This window comes from Talaromyces marneffei, chromosome 3 (assembly GCF_009556855.1).
Source record: "Talaromyces marneffei chromosome 3, complete sequence".
In the NCBI taxonomy this organism is placed as follows: Eukaryota; Fungi; Ascomycota; class Eurotiomycetes; order Eurotiales; family Trichocomaceae; genus Talaromyces; species Talaromyces marneffei.
Window position 1 is genome coordinate 860,771 of NC_072350.1, and position 19,548 is coordinate 880,318.

Consider the following 19,548-nt stretch of genomic DNA (forward strand, 5'->3'; position numbering starts at 1 on the left):
ACGTCTTTCCCTGGTTGCTCCTGCTGTCCCTACGTCTCATCTACATACTCTGTAGAGTATAAGTATGCATTTACTCTATTTGGCATTTCCATTCTCTTTCTGTATTCTATTCTGTACTTACAGGCATCCTCCCGCCAGATGCCCATATGGCATGCTATAGATGAGGGTGCTTGCAACCAGTTGTGGCGAAGGCAACTAACATGACCGAATCGATGTCGATCGTGGGTAAATCTGTCACTCTTACAGATTCTAGGGTGAGATGAGCCACCTACGCTTCGCTTGATAGGTGTGTGGACTTTAACTAGCATGCTTTCAGGTGGGGGACTGTGGTCGAAGGCCTCTCATTCGTTCGTCCGCTCAAATCAAAGACTTTACTCCGTAAATTGATTTTAATGAACGATATGCAGACTAAGCAGAACGAATTACGAAATGCTGAAACGCTAGCCATCGCAACTTGGTGGCTCAGGCCCGACCGGTGATTTCATACTCGGGGCTTCGCCTTCTGTGTAGAGGTGAAGTCAAGACGTCACCACCGCGACAGTATGCGGAGACTGCCGACTCTTGTCCAATGTCCAAGCGATTGTGCAGCCATAACAAGCCAATCACATGCTGCGTTGACCGGCCAATCAGGAGACAGACAATTGCTGCCGACAACTCACTCGCTCTGTAGTATGTAGTTAATCACTATGTTACTCTGTAAGTAGTATGCAGGATGCACTCCAGATTATTGGTAAACATATCTACATGTGCTTCTGGGTTGGACCGCAATTTTCATTGGTTACTCCTCTTGGCCAGTGTCATCATACGTTTGTAACAAAAGAAGAGAAAGAGAGAGAATCGGTGGTAACGCCAATGACAGCATGAAGTAGGCGTAATGAATCTTCAAAGACGGCACTTGAACATCTAGATAAGAAAATGCTGAACGAAACCCCCGACGAGTATGATATTAATCGCGAGGCACAACTAATCTACATTGGTTTTCAACCTTCCGTTTACGACGCTGGAGCGGGTGTGGCGGGAACGTCAATGCCATATGCTTCCTTGATTCTCTCACGACGACGCTCAGCATATCCAGGACCATAAATACCTAGTAGATGGATTAGTTTTGACGTAGGTTTAATTCCATAGCTCAGCATCAACATACCTCGTCCTTCACCTAGCTCTGCGATTGTCTGCTCTGCTGGAGTCCGGTAATTTGTCCGTATCCTTTCTAATTCCGCGTATTTGTCTAAGTTGTGGTCTTTCTCCTTTCCAGAAAGCGAGCCTCCGGTGTACTCAAAACCAGCCAAGGTCACTGCCAGAGCGGTTCCGTATCCGAATACCGCGGGGAAGCTTCGTGCTATTGTATATATCAGCAAGGCTGATCCATTGGAAGCTGATAACAAAATACACACCTCGAAGTCCAAGAATAGATCCGGCAAAGAATCCACCCAAAGCAGTATTGTAGGTATCGTTGGTTTCTCGAAGGTTGGCTGATGCTGTTCGCACGAATGAATATGTACCACCCATCGCCGCTATCACCCCATGCAAGACTCAACAGTCAGCCCATACGTCTTTAATGCAGTCTGGTTCAATAATTGAGGGTATGTCGTACCGAAAATAGCAATTGTGCTGCCAGTTCTAAAAAAGATACCTAAGGATCCGACATTCTCCTTGGCCAGAGTGTTTTGAACGGCGGAAGCGAAGAGACCGAATCCTCCCGTGAGAGCAGTAGCCTTGACGGCCGCGCCAAGGGCGTCTTGAGGGTGGTAGATATGCGGTTCCGTGAGTTGTGAAGCCATTGTGGTCTGAGGAGCACGCCGACTATGCGCTGCTTTCAATGAGCAGAACGTCGGTGCATCAATTGACGTTAACTTTGGGTGTTGTTATTCTGCCACCGCCTTACGTAAGAGGCATAGTCTCCTGATTACCTTATTGGGTCGCAACTTGTAACTAACATCGAGCGTCAATACCTCCTCAGCAGCTCAAACGACAGCTCTAAGTTCGTTCTGGAAATGCCTGAAAAAGTTGAAATTTAGGCATGCTCTCCCTTCAAGGCGTCACTCATTTCGGATATTGAATGCTTCGCGGGTTGATGAGAGCTGTATGAACTGACACGGACGTCAAGTCTTGGCACTGATTGTATAGCTCCAAGCAGGTATCCTCGTGGGAAACAACTACCTACAGCTTCTATCTTTGTCTTCTTTCATTCCTTTCTTCGGTACCTTTCATTTGAAACACTCCCAGGTGGTGTGTTGTTATTTCATAAGCAACCGGATTACCTTAAACCAGTTTCGTTCTCTTCGGAATGACAGGTCAGCAATTTACTTGCCATCTAGGTGGGTTTGCCCCTCAGGCAGGATCTTTATTGCTTTGTTTGACACCGACACACGAACGATTTCTAATCTGATGTGAGCAGTATGAAGTTTCTTCTATTCAAAAATTAAGCAAGCCGCCCCTACTCCGAGGCGATTTACGTCTACCACCCACGACAGCCGTCAACTACCGCATGGTGTTGCCCCGTCGCTTCGTCGATGCTCCTACGACCCAAAGCTCCACCAAGCTCGTTGATTTCATAGCGAAACTCTCGTGAGGCAAACATACGTTCAAAATGATGCCCTTGTACAAAAGAGCAGGTTAGCCAGTTTTCACACCATATCTAGAAGGTGATATAGGCTAATCTATTACTTTGAATAGGCAAGACTGTTCCGCGATTTATCGACGACATTCATCTATATGATCCGGTCCATCTCCCAGCCTCAGGTCGTAACCTACTGGCCGATATACCCCCCGTATTTCCGGACGGATACGATGGCCCGCCAGAATGGCTCTCTCCTTCCGCTTGTAAGCACGTGTACATCACAAAGACCAGTCAGACCCTCGTTGTCTCACCGGATCGAAGACAAGGTCGAGGAGCCTCCTCAAAAGTCTGCGCAGTCTGTTCGAAGTGTCGATTGCATACACAGGTGGTGGTCAATTATCCGGGCAACGTAGCGCCTACGTCCGGCCATCTGCATCACCTTGTTTATCAATCTGGTAGTCACGCAAAAGGTACGGTTACTCCGAAAGGACAACGCCTAGAAACATACTATTATCGATGCTCTTACATGACCTGTGGCATTACTTCTTCGGTGCAGATTTCGTCCCCTGTCCTGAACCACGACTTCCTTCAGCTGTTGACGGACGTGGAGCTGGTCAACAAACGTGCAGACGAAGCCATAGCTGCTCATCCGGAGCGTTTGGAGGGTATTGCACGACCTCAACCCATAACTGTCCTTGATAATCTACGCACATATCTCCGCAATTCGCTCCAGGATCCGCAGCGTAGCAAACCGATTTCAGCTATCAACAAACGATTTGTGGTTTGCTTTGGTGTTGACGGGAGCCCTTGTAGAGATCTATTGGAATTTCTGGAGTTTTCATATCGAGACGAGGGCTTCTGGGATCCCCCAAATCCAAATACATCCGAGGAACTGCCCTTTCAGAACGAACTCAACATATTCATTGATAACGTCATACATGAACTGTCCATTTTGATCGAACAACGTCCTGTGTCTGAGAAGAAGACTCCTTATGCTCTGAATTACTCGACATCTCCAGCCACTAGTGACTTTCTCCAAGCTCTTGAAGCTGCCAATTATGCGAGATCGACGCGACTCATTGAGTTTGAAATGCCTGGACAACCTTGCTATGAAGATCTTGGTACAGTGGAAGATATGGCATCCGATCTCATAATCGAGGCCTATCACCGCCAAGTTGCAGTTGATCCAGCAAGGGGCCCGCATTATCTTCAATGCTTGAACTCTATTGCTCAATGGAGAGGCGGTCCAGATCGTGATACAATCAACGAGGCTGTAGTGACTGCATACAGCAAAGGCGCCTATACAACAAACGATGTCCTTAAAGCTTATGAGTACTTTGGGCTAAGTCCAAATGACACATCTCTCACTGAAGAGGTCATTATTGGCAGGTTCCACGCATATCTGAGCTCTACCACCCAGGAGACCGAAGCCCGACAACAACTATGGCGAATAGGCGATGCTAGGAGAAGCGAACGGATCAAGTCAGCTGCTGAGGATCGAGTATCGAATGCTGAGCAGGCCCTCGTTTATCTCGGGGTTGAAGAGAATACACCTGACGATTTTGTCATCACAATGTTCACAACAAAAGTGAATGACAGCCCCAGTAGCAAAGAAATCTCAGAGAAAGCTTTGTCGCTCATCGCAGAAAAACGGAATTCGGAGACTTTGAGGCATTTTCTTAAAACGGGCGAGACTGGAGCAGGCGAAATGGATGTCGGAGATGCTTATCGTCTTCTTCAGATACCTGATCGCACAGTTGGTGATGATGCTATTCTCGCAGCATACACGATCTGCGTAGATGAAGCCCCAACGCAAGTTGAAACTTATACACGCGCGCTGACTATCATTGCAAAAGAAAAGGATAGCCCTATGCTAAGCAGCTTCGTCTCGGGATCTACAACGCATAATGATCGAAATTTGTCCGAATGGCCCGTTGGGCTTCAGAATATAGGTAATACTTGCTACCTGAACAGCTTACTGCAGTTCTACTTCACCGTTCGTCCTTACCGAGAGATGGTGTTGGATTTCGAGAACAATAAAACAGAGTTGGATGAGGAAACCTTGCGCCAGAAGAAAGTCGGATCTCGTAAAGTATCTAGACTTGAAGTTGAGAGGTCTCAGAAATGTGAGTTCTCCCGGCGGTCATATTCTCCACCAGGCTGCTAACCATGTACAGTTCTTCGTGAACTTCGTGGATTGTTTCACAACATGATAACAACTCCAAGAGCCTTCGTTCGACCTGAACAGGAACTGGCTAGATTGACGTTAATTAGCTCCACAAATGAGGCAGAGATTCGCCGAAGATCCACCATTTCTGGGATTAGGCCTTTTGGTCTCGGTGAGATCAACGGTGCGCCAGTGGCAGGGCCACTAGGACCGCCTGAATCTATAAAATCTAACGAAAATGAGAACGTTGTCGACCAGATTGCTATTCCAGCTGAAGGCAATCTTGCCAAGGACTCACAAATGAGTGACATTGATAGCGAAGCTACTCTCATTTCCGAACATGAGGAGAATGCGCCGCTACCTGTATCGACGGCACCGGCATTAGACCCGTCAGAAGACCCAGAGAAACCTACAAGCACTCCTTCTCAATCACAGACTGTGCAGAAGGTTGATCCGCCGAGTAGACCACCACCAAAACCGCCACGACCTGCCGAAGCAGACCGTAAAAGGCAATTGATAGAGGAAGTTGAATTGGGCGCTCAACAAGATGTTACTGAAGTCATCAACAACGTTCTGTTTCAGAGCGAGTGTGCCATTAGACCACGTGGCATCGCTCCGGATGGCGAGCAGCTTGATCAAATCAAAGAGTAAGACTTGAGAGTTGTATAATTGAAGAGCATTGATTGTTAATCTTGGGTTTTTAGTTTGTTCTATGGCAAGACAAAGTCATACATCACGGCACAGAATGGGACTCGTTCGAAAGAGGAGCTCTGGTCTGACATCAAAGTTGATGTTGCAACAGGCTCGCGGGATATATACTCGGCCATCGACGGTGCATTCGACATGCAAGAGGTTCTCGTAGATGATGCTCTTGTCGAGCAATTCGGTGCTATCAGCAAGCTGCCTCCAATCTTGCAGATCCAGGTGCAGAGGGTCCAGTTCGATCCTGTTAAGAAGGCTTCTTTCAAATCCACACACCACTTGGATCTGAAAGAGACGATTTATCTCGACCGTTACATGGATACTCAGAAACAAGATATCGTTAGACGACGCAGAGATTGTTGGGATTGGAAACGAAAGCTAGTTGGTCTACAGAACCGCAAGGCTGAACTATTGCGGTTAACTGTAAGTAGAGAGGGTCATAGAGACTATGAGTAAAGCGCTAATCCTTGCACCAGGAGAATGACGGACAAAATATGCCAGCACTATTCAAGAACGCTTCTAGCCTTCTTACCGAGCTTTCTGCAATAAATCCCACCGAGGAGGGCGCTGGCGACTTTTCCGATATCAATACGGAACTTGTAGCTGAAATGGACAAGTTGTCACAGATAACACAGGCTGAGTTTGCTCGTGAGTATCCGTGTGTCTAGCACCGTTTCTGTTCAGTACTAATTGATCACTGTGTAGATATCGAACAGGAAACCAAAGACATTGAAGGCATGATTTCGGGCAGTTTCAATGATTATACGAAATTAGCATATCGCCTTTACGCAGTCTTCATGCACCAAGGATCTGTGGAGTTCGGGCACTACTACATCTATATCTACGACTTCAAGAAGGATGTGTGGCGCAAATACAATGACAGTGACATCACAGAGGTCAAAGATACTGCAGAGATATTCCGAAACCCTAACCGTGCCAATCCCCCAACGCCATATTTCTTGGTTTATGTGAACGCCGCGATGAAGGATCGATTGGTGGAACCAGTTTGCCGGGAAATCCCTTCAGAGATAACGACCGAGAACACCGCTACGACTGTTGTTCCACAAACAGACGAGCCGATGGATGTTGATGTGCATATGGAGATGAAGCCACCCTCCTACTTTGATTTAAAACCCAAAGGCGAGTCGGAAGGTACGTCAATCTGGTGTCTCCAATCAAAAGATGACGGGACTTGCCGCATTAGAGGGAGATCGCTCAAGCTGACTGATTGCAATTAGTAGTAGTTTCAAACCTTGATCCCACATCTCCTCTTTCACCCACAGCCGTTCCATTGAAGCGGAAAGGGTCTGCAGGCCAAATGAGCATCACTATGAGCACCCAGGTCGATGCATCCTAGCATGTTTTACTTTCGTATCCGAACTTCATTTATATGTCAGGTCTACGATAAGATTTCTTTGTCTATATTTATCCTCTTTTATCATCAGTCTATGTGCCCATCCATTTTCAGGTCATTTCTGAACCGTTTTCGCCATTTGAATCACGTGGGTTTGAAATGACTGAGGCGTTCTCGTTACTGTTATCATGATTGTCGTGATTTTCAGTCTAGACTTTCTTCACATACCCGTGTCCGCTACCTAGCCTCTGAAGTTCTGTCAATGCATGGTTATGTTTCACATGCATCTTGACAAACACGAAATGATTCATGTACATACATCGATCAATGTTACGATTTTACGACGTAGCATATTGAGGGGAATGAAATTTATATGCATCAAGACATATCAAGGAGGAGGAGAAGTAGTAGTATATGAAAACCAGCACGCTTGTTTTATCAACATCGAATAAATCGTAAGGACGTATACGGTTAGGTAAGTAGTAGGTACACTTCAGTGGACGGGCCTGCCCGCCATACCTTCTTGACATGACATGACGAAAAATCAAACCGAACCCGCGAATCAAGCCCTGTTCCAGTACAAAAGCAAGGTGAATGAGGTGGGGAAAAAAAGGACAGTGGAATAAACGACATGTTGAAGCAAAGGGGAAGGGAAAAAAAGGGAGGGGGGCGATCATATACATGAGATACGTATATCGGATATTGGTGGTAATGTTGCAGCAGACATGATAATGGATGCAGTTCGAGAATCCAGTATGATTTATCTATTGTTAAAGGAGAACCATGGTGACAAGAGGACTCGCTCGAGGGATAGAAAAGATACGGGCCGCGGATTTGAGTATATAACAAATCACTTAATCGTTCAATGTAAGAAGTCACTGCCCCGCTGAAGGGACGCTTCGAGATCATTCTGATGTGAACCTGGGAGAGGTGCTTCCTGCGGCCGAGGCTCCTCTTGTTTCCAAGGACCCTGATTGTTTTCTGGAATGGGAACGTTTTGTGGAACTTGCTGCGATTGTTGGTTTTGGTATGCCGCTTGATGTTGCTGACGGACATGGGCGCGGAAGTTGATGACTTCGTCCAGAATCATCTTACGCATCTCACCGACATCATCGACTACTTCAAAATGGAAGTCGAAAGTTGTTGGGCATGAGGGCTCATCGGAAGCGTCGTGCCAGATGTGGAGGTAGCGATGTTCTAAGGCTTCTTCGACAGAGATACGTTTCGAGGGATCGAATGCGAGCATGCGGTCGAGGAGGTCAAGAGCGTCGGGGTTGGCTTGGGGGAAGAGGCGCTGGAAGGGGATCTTCGGCATGAATGGTAGGTTACGCACGTACTCCTGTGCACGAGGTGAACCAATACGGGAAAGGGTCTCTTCTGCAGGAGTGCCCAGGTAGTGAAGGATTTGGTTAAGTTGGTCGACGTAGTCACGGCCCTTGAAAAATGGACGACCGCCCAAAAGTTCGGCAAGAATGCAGCCCACCGACCAGACATCAACTTGTGTCATGTTAGCGTGGAGCTTAAAGATTAGAGGAAAGTCAAGAGAGAAACATACTGGCTTTTGTGTAGCTCTGGAAGCTCAACATGATCTCAGGAGCACGGTACCATCGAGTAGCGACGTATTCAGTCATATATCCAGCATTTTCCTCCGGGTCGATTGAGAAACCTCGAGCAAGACCGAAATCGCAAATCTTAAGTTCACAGTCCGCATTGACCAGCAAATTTCCAGGCTTCAAATCACGATGCAACACGTTAGCCGAGTGGATGTACTTCAAGCCACACAGAATTTGATAAATAAAGGACTGAAAGTGGGCGTCTGTCAAGGGCTGGCCGGATCGAATAATGGCAGCTAAGTCACACTCCATCAATTCTAATATCGTGGGCACGTCAGCATTTCAATCAATAAAAAGAAGGATCGATATATGCACCTTCGTATAAATAAGTTTCGTTGAAGTTGTCTGGGCGTGGAATGTCCATGTCATACAAGCAGGCAATCTAGGCACCGTTAACCATCGCCAAATATCCGGTTCATATAAGAAGGAACATACATTACGATGACCCCGGAAGTGCTGAAGTAATTTAATTTCTCTCAAAGCACGTTTTGCGAGAATCTTCTTGCTGAAAACGTTGGTCACCTTCTTGATAGCAACGCCCTCGTTCGTCTGGGTGTTAACGGCAGCGCTGGAATCGTGTGTTAGCATAATTCATGCAAATAAAGAAAAAAAAAAGCGAAATGTCAAAAACATTATTCTCACTCGGCCCCTCTACAGAACAGCGAGGTTGTAACTCCGACCCTAGAAGGCGCGACAACCGCACAGCTGTTTAAGGCGCTTGCCTGTGTAAACCGCCACGCCAACCAGGATTCGTTCAGGAAAGAAGACTCTTGTGTAAATACGGGCCAAGGAAGTCCATCCGGACTCTGCCATTAAACGTACCAGACAATACCGTAAGCACCCTGGCCCAACTCCTTGGTCACATTGTACCGCTCATCGACGACAAAGTCTTGGTTGAACACCTTGAACACCTTTCGCCCCTGTAGATCCGACATGATAGGGAGAGTAAATATCTATGTTCTGCTCGTTTCTAGGGTTGCTGTTCGCTGTGTGCAAGTCCGAGCTGCTTTCGTAGCGCGGAGCGGGGAAGGCGTCGTCGGGAGGGGAAATCCAGTTTCTGTCCGTTGCGAGGATGGTTGATGATTTATAAATCGCAGTATATAGCTATAGAACGAGCGGAAAGGTGTAGCGAAAGGGGTCGGTATTTTCTTGAAAGCAGAGATGTCAGTAGATAGGTAGTAGATGGAAAGAGCAGAAAGCAAAGTAAACAGATGTGAGCTGATCGGCCGTGGGACACCCAAGGCCCGCCCCGCAGTTCCATCAATCAGCTGTGGTGGAGACCCGATAAGAAGTGCCTGGCTTACCTGCTCTCTTCTTTCTTCTCTTCTTCTTCTTTCTTCTTGTGTGGTTGGAACAATGTTATTATAATGGCTGACAGTGACCGAGAAGATCATACAACGTGACGTGGTCGGAGAAGTACCGTACCTAGGTAGTAGTAGACTATACGGTGGGCGCCCGCGAAACCGACAGATGATAAGTAATAGGGCAACCTGGACAATTCCCGTTTACTACGTAGTGGCTTGTCTGCTGAGCACAAGAAAGGAGGAATACAGAGGAGGGGGAAACGAGGGGCAGAAGCAAGAGAGAAAAAAAATTCAATGAGCAAAAGTGACCTGATTGGGCCTCAACAACTTGGAGTCTTGCCTGAACGCGTACTCCGGAGATTGCGCTGGCTGCGCTGCTAAGCAACTCGACTATTCTATTCGTCGTATTCGTCGCTGTGCTATGCAATGCGACGCATTATTGAATATTGTATTGCGACCCTTTCCCCACACAAAACGGGCACTTAGATCAGACCATTTCTTTGTTGTCGTCGCTTGGGGGAAAAAAAATGTGTGTAGTTTCTGTATTGGTGTTTATAAACAAAGTTTGAAGCGGGCTGGAGCGGAAGCGTAGAAAATGGAATAAATGGAATAAAAACGAAATAGGACATCCCATCCACTCAGCTCGTTGCAAAGTCTATCGAATCAACTCACTGGTCAGCTGTCTACCTAAGTAAACCTTTAGGGTTAGTTAGGAGCAATTATCTGGCGGTTGTTTTGGCGCTACTAGAAGAACTCCGAGTTTACCTTGGAAGTCATTGTGATGACAATTTTATACTTTGGATATAAAAATAATGGATGCTAATATTTAAAAGTCGAAATATATAGCAACACATGCCAAGTCAGAAAATACAATTTATGAGTGCTGATAAGTTGATCGCCACCAAACACCCATCGTTGCTGCGACTATTAGATCAATCATCTTTATGCCCTCATCTTCAATGATTAGCTTGCCTAGTTTGACACTTTTACCGCTCATTCCACCGCCACCATGTTCTCTTGCCAGCGAAAAGTCCAATCGGTCTTCATCGTCAGCAGGGGCTGCCGATGCAGGTGACTGTTCATCTCCGCTGCCGCGTGTAGTCGAGAACATGGGGGTATGTGCTCCACCTTGCGAACGGGAACGAGCATGTTGCTGTACTTTTTGTATGTTCGTAGTTATCAGCTGGCTCAAGGCTGCGCGCTTACCTTTCCCCTTTTCTCCCAGACTATTGCTGTTGCCATTCATATTCAATATCGAAGAAGGCCGGAATGACTGTTCAAGGGCAAAGGGAATGTTGTATCGTAACTCTGAGACAGTCACTTCAGGGTTCTGTCCACTACCACTGACACCCGCTTCGGCACTCATTGCTGGACCAGGTATCAGATGTTTGCACTTCAGACTACCTCCGTTCACGCTGGCCACAAACGAACAAGTCCCACCCCACGGCGATTTGAATGAGTAGTATCCTCGGTTGACCTTGGAGGAGACATATTGTGAGATTTTCGGAGTGTCTGCCGACCCAGAATGCCGATTGAACAGTACTTCTGACAGTGAGTGACTCTGGTGGTCGTGCTTAACTGGAGTGATATCTCGATAGAAGATCTTGCTGCTAGTATACTCATCATGCATCATATTTTGAGCCATCAGCTTCAGGACCTCTGCCGCATTTTGTCCCTCACCCGCTGTGCTGGTGGCGCTCTGACCCATAGCATTCGTAGATAGGCGAACATTATTCATGAACTTTCCATATCCCGGGTTCGATATTTCGGCATGTATGATGCCCTTGTCCTCCCTCGAGCTAGATATGGTAGCAACGTTCCATTGATTGCCGGAGGCGGCATCGCGACGAATGAGGGTAATGCGAAAAGGAGAGCCTAGATTTTGGTTGGTGAGTATATCCCCAGGCGATAGATGCTCCTGAACATTGGACTGATTTGGCCTAATATTCTCTATTGAAGGCGGTGGCCCATCGTATGAGAACCCCTGCCCCGTGTTCGGTTCAGTCGATGTCGGTGTAACAAGAGTCGCATTTCCTGATGATACTGGACGTCGAGCGATTGTAAAGTCTCTCGAGATAGGGTTCTGTTTTGGCTGCGTGTTCGCGGAGCAGGAGTCATGTACGCTTTTGCGAGGAATGCGGGGAGTATTGTCATCGTTGACGGACTGGGCTTGATCGTCCGAGACCCCTTCTCGGTGTGGTGGTGGTGGCGGCGGCGGCGGTATTGTTGTAGGCTCCTGTCCAGCTACAGGCTTTCGATGACAATCATTCAAGCGCGAGAGAGTTTCCCTGGGGAGACGAGACGCAGCCGGGGCATCGTGAGGATGCTCCCTCTGCTCCGACTCTATAGACCGCAACAAATCCTCATCTTCTTCAGTAGCCACATGCAAGTAATATAGCGAAGAATTGATGGCTTCAATTGATATGATTGACTTGGTTGGAGGTTTTAATGGAGTCAGCACCACATCTAATCACACAGCGGTGGAGAGCACCTGTCCTGTTAAAAACTATGACCTTTTCGACAAAAAAAACTAGAAATCAAATGCCAGAATTCAAGATTTTCTAACCTTTACTCCCAGGCACCTTCACAATGTACAACTCGACTCGATCAAGTTTTGCCTGCGTCGGGTTTCGCGGGTATGCGGGGGGATTTGCAGCTATCGATGTGATCGAAGATAGAGATCGAGCTTCGACGGGGGATGCGGGAGACGCAATTTCCGCCATGAAAGACAAGCAGGCAGATCACCACAATGTTTCAGGCCGGGAGTCGTGGCATATTGCTGTTCTGGATGGTGTCGGTGCCTGTCCTACAAATAAATAATCCCCTGTGTGGCTTTGACCGTGAGGCTGAGCTGTGACGTATTGCCTCGAGTCTAACTGCTTTAGGCTGCCGATTCTGTAGCCTGATTAGGTAATCCATCGGCATGCCAAAGCGTCATGCCTTCGTTAGGGCTAATAGGGTTAGGGCTTTGATAGTATGTAGAGCATTACGAACACAACAACTCCATCAAACATAAAGCTTATCGAGTAGGGACTTTCTGTTGTATTTATCTTTTTGATTCAAATGGCGCATATTTTAACTCAGCATTAGTTGAGAAAAACAGCAAGAACTATCATTGAAGCATAACCCTGATCCCCCTCTCTGTTTAGACTATCGTCCGATGTGACTTTTTCCATTGCGAATACCAGCTTCACGTCGTTTCAATCTTATTTTCTTGTCCTTCCAATTTCCACTTATACAGAATATACAAAAAGAGCAAAAATTCATCTACTATAGCGTCTAGTTGACGTGGATTCTCCAGAATCGTCGGGGGCTTCCCGGAGGATAAGCTTCACGGGTATGCATCATCAAGATATTGTCACTGACGATAATCTCATTTTCACCGAATTGTAAGTAATTGCAGACACGACTATCGTATAGTGCAGAGTCGATTTTCTTTCCAAGATCCTCCGGTGCATGGTTCATGCGTACCTCGGTGGCGTCGAACTTGGTACGGCTCTTGGGCCAGGGCTCATGGTATCGTACGCAAAGCTTTTGATTCTCGGGATGAGGGACCCACAATGGCATACCCCTTAGAACCGTTGCATTGAATGCATCAGTCTGGCATTCCCACGTGACCGCCGTGAGTTGGTCCACAGTGTAGTCTCTCTCCAGGACCGGGAGCAATCTACGAGAAGACGCGAATAGTGTCTTTCCAGTTCCCTTGGGCGCAGGTATCAATGAGGAAAACATCTGGAATCTGCACGTGGTGCTGTTAGGTTCGTTCAATATCATGTTGCGGAAAACTATCAGCTTACCTGGGATAGGCAGAGACGCGTTTCTCGTTTCCAGCCTCGTCGGTGAGGATTTTCGTATTGAAAAGACCATCAAAATGCATTGGCATCGCCTCAGCGCTCAATACGTTATTGAGGCCTCCGGTTTCGCTACCTCCGTCTTGCACTTCAAGTACCTTTCCGAAAATCCATGATTGGACAGTACCCATTTCCTCCGCTTTCTTCTCGAACAATTCCCTATTGTTCGTCTCCTTGAATCCACGAAGCACGACTGGGGAGTTCAGCTCGCCCAGTTGACGTAGTTTCTTCATGTCAACGTCGTTAAAGGTCAAACCGCTAGATGCAGGAGCTGTGATATACCAACCGCATGGGTACGCGGGTTCAAAGTCGATTTCATCATTGCCCCAGTGATAAATTTCTGATTTCTCACGGAAGTAAGAAGGTCTGCCACTTTGGTAAACCAACTCATATTTCGGATCAGACTCTAGCTCCTGGCGATGCTTGATGCTGAAAGAGCCATCTGAAGACACTAGAAGCGTGCCATGCCATGGGCTCATTGCCAATCCCGTGGTTTGTCCAATCACCGAAATGGACACTTTGTCTTGTCCATTAGATGGGTGAATAGACAAGCGAACGTGCTCTGTGAAATTATCTCGGATTGCAGCAGCAAAGGCCTTGAAACAAAACTTGGGTCAGCCGTATTGATCAACTTCGAAGAAAATAGAGCTCAACATACCTTGCCACGGATCAGCATCTTCTCTGCCAGGATCGAGGCTTTCTTTTTCATAGCATTCTTTCCTAGCCCGGCAAATTCGGGGTTATTAGCAAGATCGAGAAGCAAGAACTTGCAGTATCCCCGATACGTTGCAAGCACATTATTATCGTTTGCTTTCTGGTCCTGAACGTTATAGTCCGATGGAAGATAGAGCTCTATCAGTTTTTCTCGCAGCTTCGGTGACTGTGCCTCATACTCTCCTCCAGTAAGAGGCTCCTCACTTCCCGTCAAGGTTGATATACGGACGAAGTGAATGTTGTCAAGCTTTTTCTCGGCGAAGGACCGTAGGCCACTTCCATAATTCCAAACATCCTTGCAAGGAACGCCAAGGATATCTATTGGGCACACTTAGTATCATAGGAGGTGACGAGTCCTGCAATTTCAAGGGGATGGCTTACCGCTATATACAATTCCGTCAGAAACGATATGAAGCTCAGCACCCGGGGCATATATGCGCTCAATATTCTTGCACAAGCCATCAAGACACTGAAGAGCAACCTCTTCAGCCTTGTCAGGCAGGATGCCTAGCACTTTAGCCCGTGAATTTGGAGATTTGAATGGAAATGCTGGTAAAACCATAGGTATCTTCTCCCCCTTTACTACCCGGCGGTAGATCACCTGTGTGAATAAGGCTCGGCCTTGCGAGCGGAGATCAGGCATGTCGCCGGGAAGGGGCTGCCTGTAGCTGTCTATCAAATTGAAGATTTCATTACTCAATAGAAGTGCCGCACTGTCCAAGTCTTTTTGGACCTCAGCGTCAGTCAGGACAACCATACTAGTCACTGCGAAGCCGCCGTTCACATCCTTCTTAGTGTCTATGGGCGCCAAGTCTGTTGTGGTGTGCATCATAAGCTCTGGAGCCATCCTCTGTGAATGGGCTGTGCGTCAAAGTTCAGAATAGGGGGTCAATATCGACAAGAGATAAGCCTTCAAAGAGCAACGTCAAGTTAATGACTGCGTATTTGATTCTCGTAGAGTATCGGGACAACACGAGTATGATGGTGAAGATAAGGATCTTCCTAGGCACGTTGGTATATCAGATGGTGGATTATATCGTTTTCTATACGTAAAGTTGCCGGCCAACCCCGAAGGCGTCAATATTCTATGTCACAGTAAGGACTCACAACCTCCTAAGGTTCACACTCACCAGTGGATGCTACAGATGATTTGCATTAATCAGCCACGCTGAGACTTGCTTCATTCAGATTTTAGTCTGATCGATTCTGTCTAAGTCTGCAGGGATTGTCCATGCTACCCAGCCGCCGCTCAGCGCAAATGACGACTTACAGGCGCACGAATGTACAATGCTTGTTATGTAGGGATAGATATTTCTAAGACTAGAAGTAAGTATACCATATGATTTGCACCGCAATTGGGCGGTCGAGATACATGCATTGTGAAAAGTGTGCAGAAGAAAGCACTACCAGCGCTTTCTCTTACTCTTTCTTTGACTAAAGTCTGAAATAGGAAGTGAGTCTGAGCTCGATTCGGGGGCCGAAACCATAGACACTCGATTCATTATCTCATTGATTTGTATCATGATTATGGTATTAATGCGTCTTGACCGGGCCTGAGAGTATGGCTCGTTTCTGATTGATTGAGTATGGTGACTTGTGTCTATTTTCCGAGCCCCATCATCCGACTTTCCACAAATCTTCAGACTATGACTCTCCACTCATCAAGCCATGTGTACGCTAGGCATCAGAGTATTCGCCATTAGGAAGACGATCATTCATGGAGTGCAGATGTACGTAAGTTGAAATGTCACCTACCAAATGGAGACATCACTGACTTAAACTCCATATTGCTATTGACGACGTTAAATTACACTACACGAACGGTCTATTTTGAGTTCGGAGCCGCGGAGGTGTGGGGCCGTCCTTGCAGATACAGGGTCATTAACATTCTTCAAGAAAGATTTCCACTCGTATCTGCAAAGCTTCCGTACTTTAGCTCCTTTCCTAGGTGATACGGTCTTACACCTGCATGCTTAATAGCCGTAAGAAAACCAGAAGTTTTTTCTGTTTATGTGGAGAAAGGGTTAATACCGGTGTACTCCGCTTCAAAGTCTAAGGAATCAAGCTCTGCAGGGTACTTCGACATGAAAACACGGTATTAATATCGTAATCTTTAGGTTTCAGGAGGCGCCTGGCATTTACTGACCTATATACCTTGTCATAGCCGAATGAGACTTCCTTTCAGAGCTTGAAAAACTGCGAAAGGTTGCAATCATTCAGGACCTGGAACATCTAGTCGTCCCAATGCCCTGCAAAGCAGTGATTCTTACTGCGTACTTAATATTTGGACACTAGTTGATAGAGCCCACAAGGATCCTGTAAGAATATCAATTCTTCTTGATCACGGCAAAAATCTCATTTTCAGGAATAGTTCGTAACCAGCTGAAACACCTGAAAGATATATGTATAAGATCCTTCGACGTATTGAGGGGGTCATACTCTGCTACTTCATTGGCGTTTACGTGAAGACTAGAAATCAAGAACCCTAAAAACTGGAGTGCCCTAGGTCGAGACCGGACTAATGAAGGTTATCTGTTGAAATTATGCTTGAAACTTACTGTGAATATTTGGGTCCAAGATAAACTATGAGACTAGAGCGATACCATACATAACATACCAATACTAGCGTAATATTACTGCCGTATGTTATGACAGAACCTCAATGCTTCAGTAATAACCACTAGATGTATGAATGTAAGTGGTATTATGAAAACGCCTCAGATTGCCACTAAGATGCCAGGGCGCCAGGAGATGTATTCTGAATATGAATATTACTCACAAATCAAGTGATAGGTCTTGTATGACGTCTAAGACAGGAAGGGAAATTGATGGCGCTCTCTTTTTCGAGATCATGGTGAAGTAACCCCGTGTATGCAGGGATAGTGTCATCGATCTTGGATGCGGTCACAGTGGTCTAATGCAAGACTTACATACACTATTAATAAGTCGCAAATATGACAGTAACTTAATTGTTGATCTAAGCATTCAGCAAGGGTGTACCATCGCCACTATGCAATTGCAAGCTTCATCAACACTTCATATTCGCTGATTACCTGGTAATCTCGTACGATCGGTGTCATCACGCAGGTTTTAGATATAATAATCAGGCCGAAATATTGAAGAATATGCTATTTCCTAATCAAGACTCATTAGCCGAGTGCAGCCAAGTTCTCCGTTAGGATTATCAACATATCGACATCTGACAGGTGGAAGCCTACACGCATTACTTCTGAAGGGCATCCAGTCGATCATCCAACTTGAGGCTCCGGAGCTTGCTAAATTTCTTTGATCATTCCTTCGAGTGCTCAAATCACATAGTCAAAACACTTATTCTTTGTATCAAACAATATCAACATGTCGGGCTCACCAACAAAATCCGTCGATATCACCATCATCGGTGGTAAGAAGTCAAGTTCATTGTTGTTACTACAGGAAACCCTCTGACAAGTATTTTAGCGGGCCCAACGGGTCTGGCGAGTGCTGTGCTTGCAAGACAGCTTGGGTTGAGCGTCTGCATTGTTGGTGAGTTCTAATGTTGGAATCAGTCGAGATTTATTTTCTAACCGTCGTGCAACAAAAGATCAAGGAGATGAACCTCTTAAGGTCGGTCGTGCCGATGCCTTGAACAGTCGAACTCAAGATTATTTTGATATGTTGGGTATTCTTCCAAGTCTGCAAGAACTTGGTCTGAAATGCAATAGTGAGAGAATAAAACCAATAGACGAATATGATCACAACTAATACAAAACAGCAAGTTCAACCTTTGCAAATGGAGAATTTATTTCTCGGCAGAGCCACTGGTGGACGTCACTAAAGCACACTACATACCCAAACTTTCTCATGCTTGGACAGCCAGTTATCATGCAGCATCTCGCAAAGATTTTGGATATTCCGGTCATATACAGGAGCCAACTTCAAGATTTGATTGAGACAGAAGACAAAGTAACTGCGGTACTTGATAACATGACCATTGAAAGCAAATATGTTATTGGTGCAGATGGAGCCAGATCCAAGGCCCGGCAAATTTTGAAGATCCCTTTCGAGGGAACCAAGCCGGAAATGGTGTGGGCAGTGCTTGACACGTTCCTGGACACAGATTTTCCTTTATGCCCAGAAATTATCACCTTCCAAGTTGATGGCCAAGCAAGAGTATCGTGGATTCCTCGGTAAGTTTGTTCATTCGCTCAACGTACTTCTCACATGTGGGAAGCTTATCTAACCAGGAACTCTTTCGAACTTTAGGGAGCGCGGACTGGCAAGATTTTATATCTTACTAGACGACGAAATTACACAAGAAAATTCCGAGAAAGAGATTCGCAAATTCTTGGCCCCTTATAGAGTCGAGTTTCCGAAAACAGAGTGGTTTAGCACGTTCGAAAGTATGAGCTCCTGTTCCTCCTAATAGATGAGTGGTGCTCGTTGTACTAACATGATTTACTTTTCATCAGTCAAGGAACGTCTTGCAAGGTCGTATTTCTCACCCGGTGGCCGTATTGCTCTTGCAGGAGATGCTGCCCATGTACATGCTGTCAATGGTGGACAAGGATTGAACACTGGAATTTCAGATGCCTTCGCCCTGGTCTGGAGGTTATATCTTGGAACTAAAGGCTATGATTCCTTAGTCAAGACCTACGAACTAGAGCGAAGGCATATTGCTGCTGATGTGCTCTCCGTTGCTGCAAAGTTGGTCCGTAGTACTTTGAGAACTGCTACGGAGTACGTGGAGATTGTGGAGAAAAACGCAGCCTACATCACAGGTAAAGTCTGCAGCTACACAACGTGATTCATATTACTGATTACGATAAACAGGAGGAGGAATCCAGTATTTGAGAGACACAAAGACCGTGTCAGGAGCCGATGCTGATCCTTTTGTACCGGGATACCGTTGCCCTGATCTGACCCTCACCCGTGGTGATGGCAGCAGAGTTCGCTTGTATCAAATTCTCAAATACAGTTCATTCACCGTCCTTCGCGTCAACAACGCTGAAGTCAAGATCCCGGAGGCTGCTACTCCATTTTGCGATGTCTGGAACTTAGTACTTGACGATAAAACTGCTAATGGTCATGCAGAAGTACAGGAAGGAGCCTCCAAAAGGCTGACCTACAATAGTATACCATTGCCCGAATGGGTCCATGGAGTTGTGATCCGACCAGATGCTTATGTAGGCTATGTTGGGGAGGATGCTGGCCAATACCTCTCAGGAATCTTCCAGAATTAGATTAGTATTCTTACGCTTAGTTATCATGTGATCTATGTATTTATGATGGAAAAATTTGATAAAA

General features: G+C 46.3%; 6 protein-coding genes across 6 annotated transcripts; 2 read left to right on the plus strand and 4 right to left on the minus strand.

Moving 5' to 3' along the window:
- Positions 1–992: 992 nt before the first annotated feature.
- Positions 993–1,781, minus strand: EYB26_004057 (uncharacterized protein; the record flags this gene model as incomplete). The annotated part of the gene is made up of 4 exons (XM_054263351.1): positions 993–1,087; positions 1,145–1,339; positions 1,395–1,514; positions 1,595–1,781. 4 exons carry the CDS (start codon positions 1,779–1,781, stop codon positions 993–995), a joined length of 597 nt encoding a protein of 198 aa, XP_054119326.1.
- An 809-nt stretch (positions 1,782–2,590) lies between these two features.
- On the plus strand, positions 2,591–6,786 carry EYB26_004058 (uncharacterized protein; the record flags this gene model as incomplete). The annotated part of the gene is made up of 7 exons (XM_054263352.1): positions 2,591–2,615; positions 2,677–4,686; positions 4,738–5,374; positions 5,432–5,852; positions 5,906–6,077; positions 6,135–6,581; positions 6,671–6,786. The coding sequence occupies 7 exons, from the start codon at positions 2,591–2,593 to the stop codon at positions 6,784–6,786; spliced, it is 3,828 nt and encodes a 1,275-aa protein (XP_054119327.1).
- Positions 6,787–7,645: 859 nt separating this feature from the next.
- On the minus strand, positions 7,646–9,331 carry EYB26_004059 (uncharacterized protein; the record flags this gene model as incomplete). The annotated part of the gene is made up of 5 exons (XM_054263353.1): positions 7,646–8,280; positions 8,339–8,653; positions 8,712–8,778; positions 8,832–8,964; positions 9,219–9,331. 5 exons carry the CDS (start codon positions 9,329–9,331, stop codon positions 7,646–7,648), a joined length of 1,263 nt encoding a protein of 420 aa, XP_054119328.1.
- Positions 9,332–10,574: 1,243 nt separating this feature from the next.
- On the minus strand, positions 10,575–12,423 carry EYB26_004060 (uncharacterized protein; the record flags this gene model as incomplete). The annotated part of the gene is made up of 2 exons (XM_054263354.1): positions 10,575–12,166; positions 12,267–12,423. The coding sequence occupies 2 exons, from the start codon at positions 12,421–12,423 to the stop codon at positions 10,575–10,577; spliced, it is 1,749 nt and encodes a 582-aa protein (XP_054119329.1).
- A 556-nt stretch (positions 12,424–12,979) lies between these two features.
- EYB26_004061 (uncharacterized protein) lies at positions 12,980–15,112 on the minus strand (the record flags this gene model as incomplete). The annotated part of the gene is made up of 4 exons (XM_054263355.1): positions 12,980–13,439; positions 13,498–14,147; positions 14,210–14,583; positions 14,647–15,112. The coding sequence occupies 4 exons, from the start codon at positions 15,110–15,112 to the stop codon at positions 12,980–12,982; spliced, it is 1,950 nt and encodes a 649-aa protein (XP_054119330.1).
- Positions 15,113–17,619: 2,507 nt separating this feature from the next.
- On the plus strand, positions 17,620–19,484 carry EYB26_004062 (uncharacterized protein; the record flags this gene model as incomplete). The annotated part of the gene is made up of 7 exons (XM_054263356.1): positions 17,620–17,665; positions 17,722–17,787; positions 17,846–17,965; positions 18,017–18,431; positions 18,508–18,644; positions 18,714–19,022; positions 19,075–19,484. The coding sequence occupies 7 exons, from the start codon at positions 17,620–17,622 to the stop codon at positions 19,482–19,484; spliced, it is 1,503 nt and encodes a 500-aa protein (XP_054119331.1).
- Between the last annotated feature and the right edge of the window lie 64 nt (positions 19,485–19,548).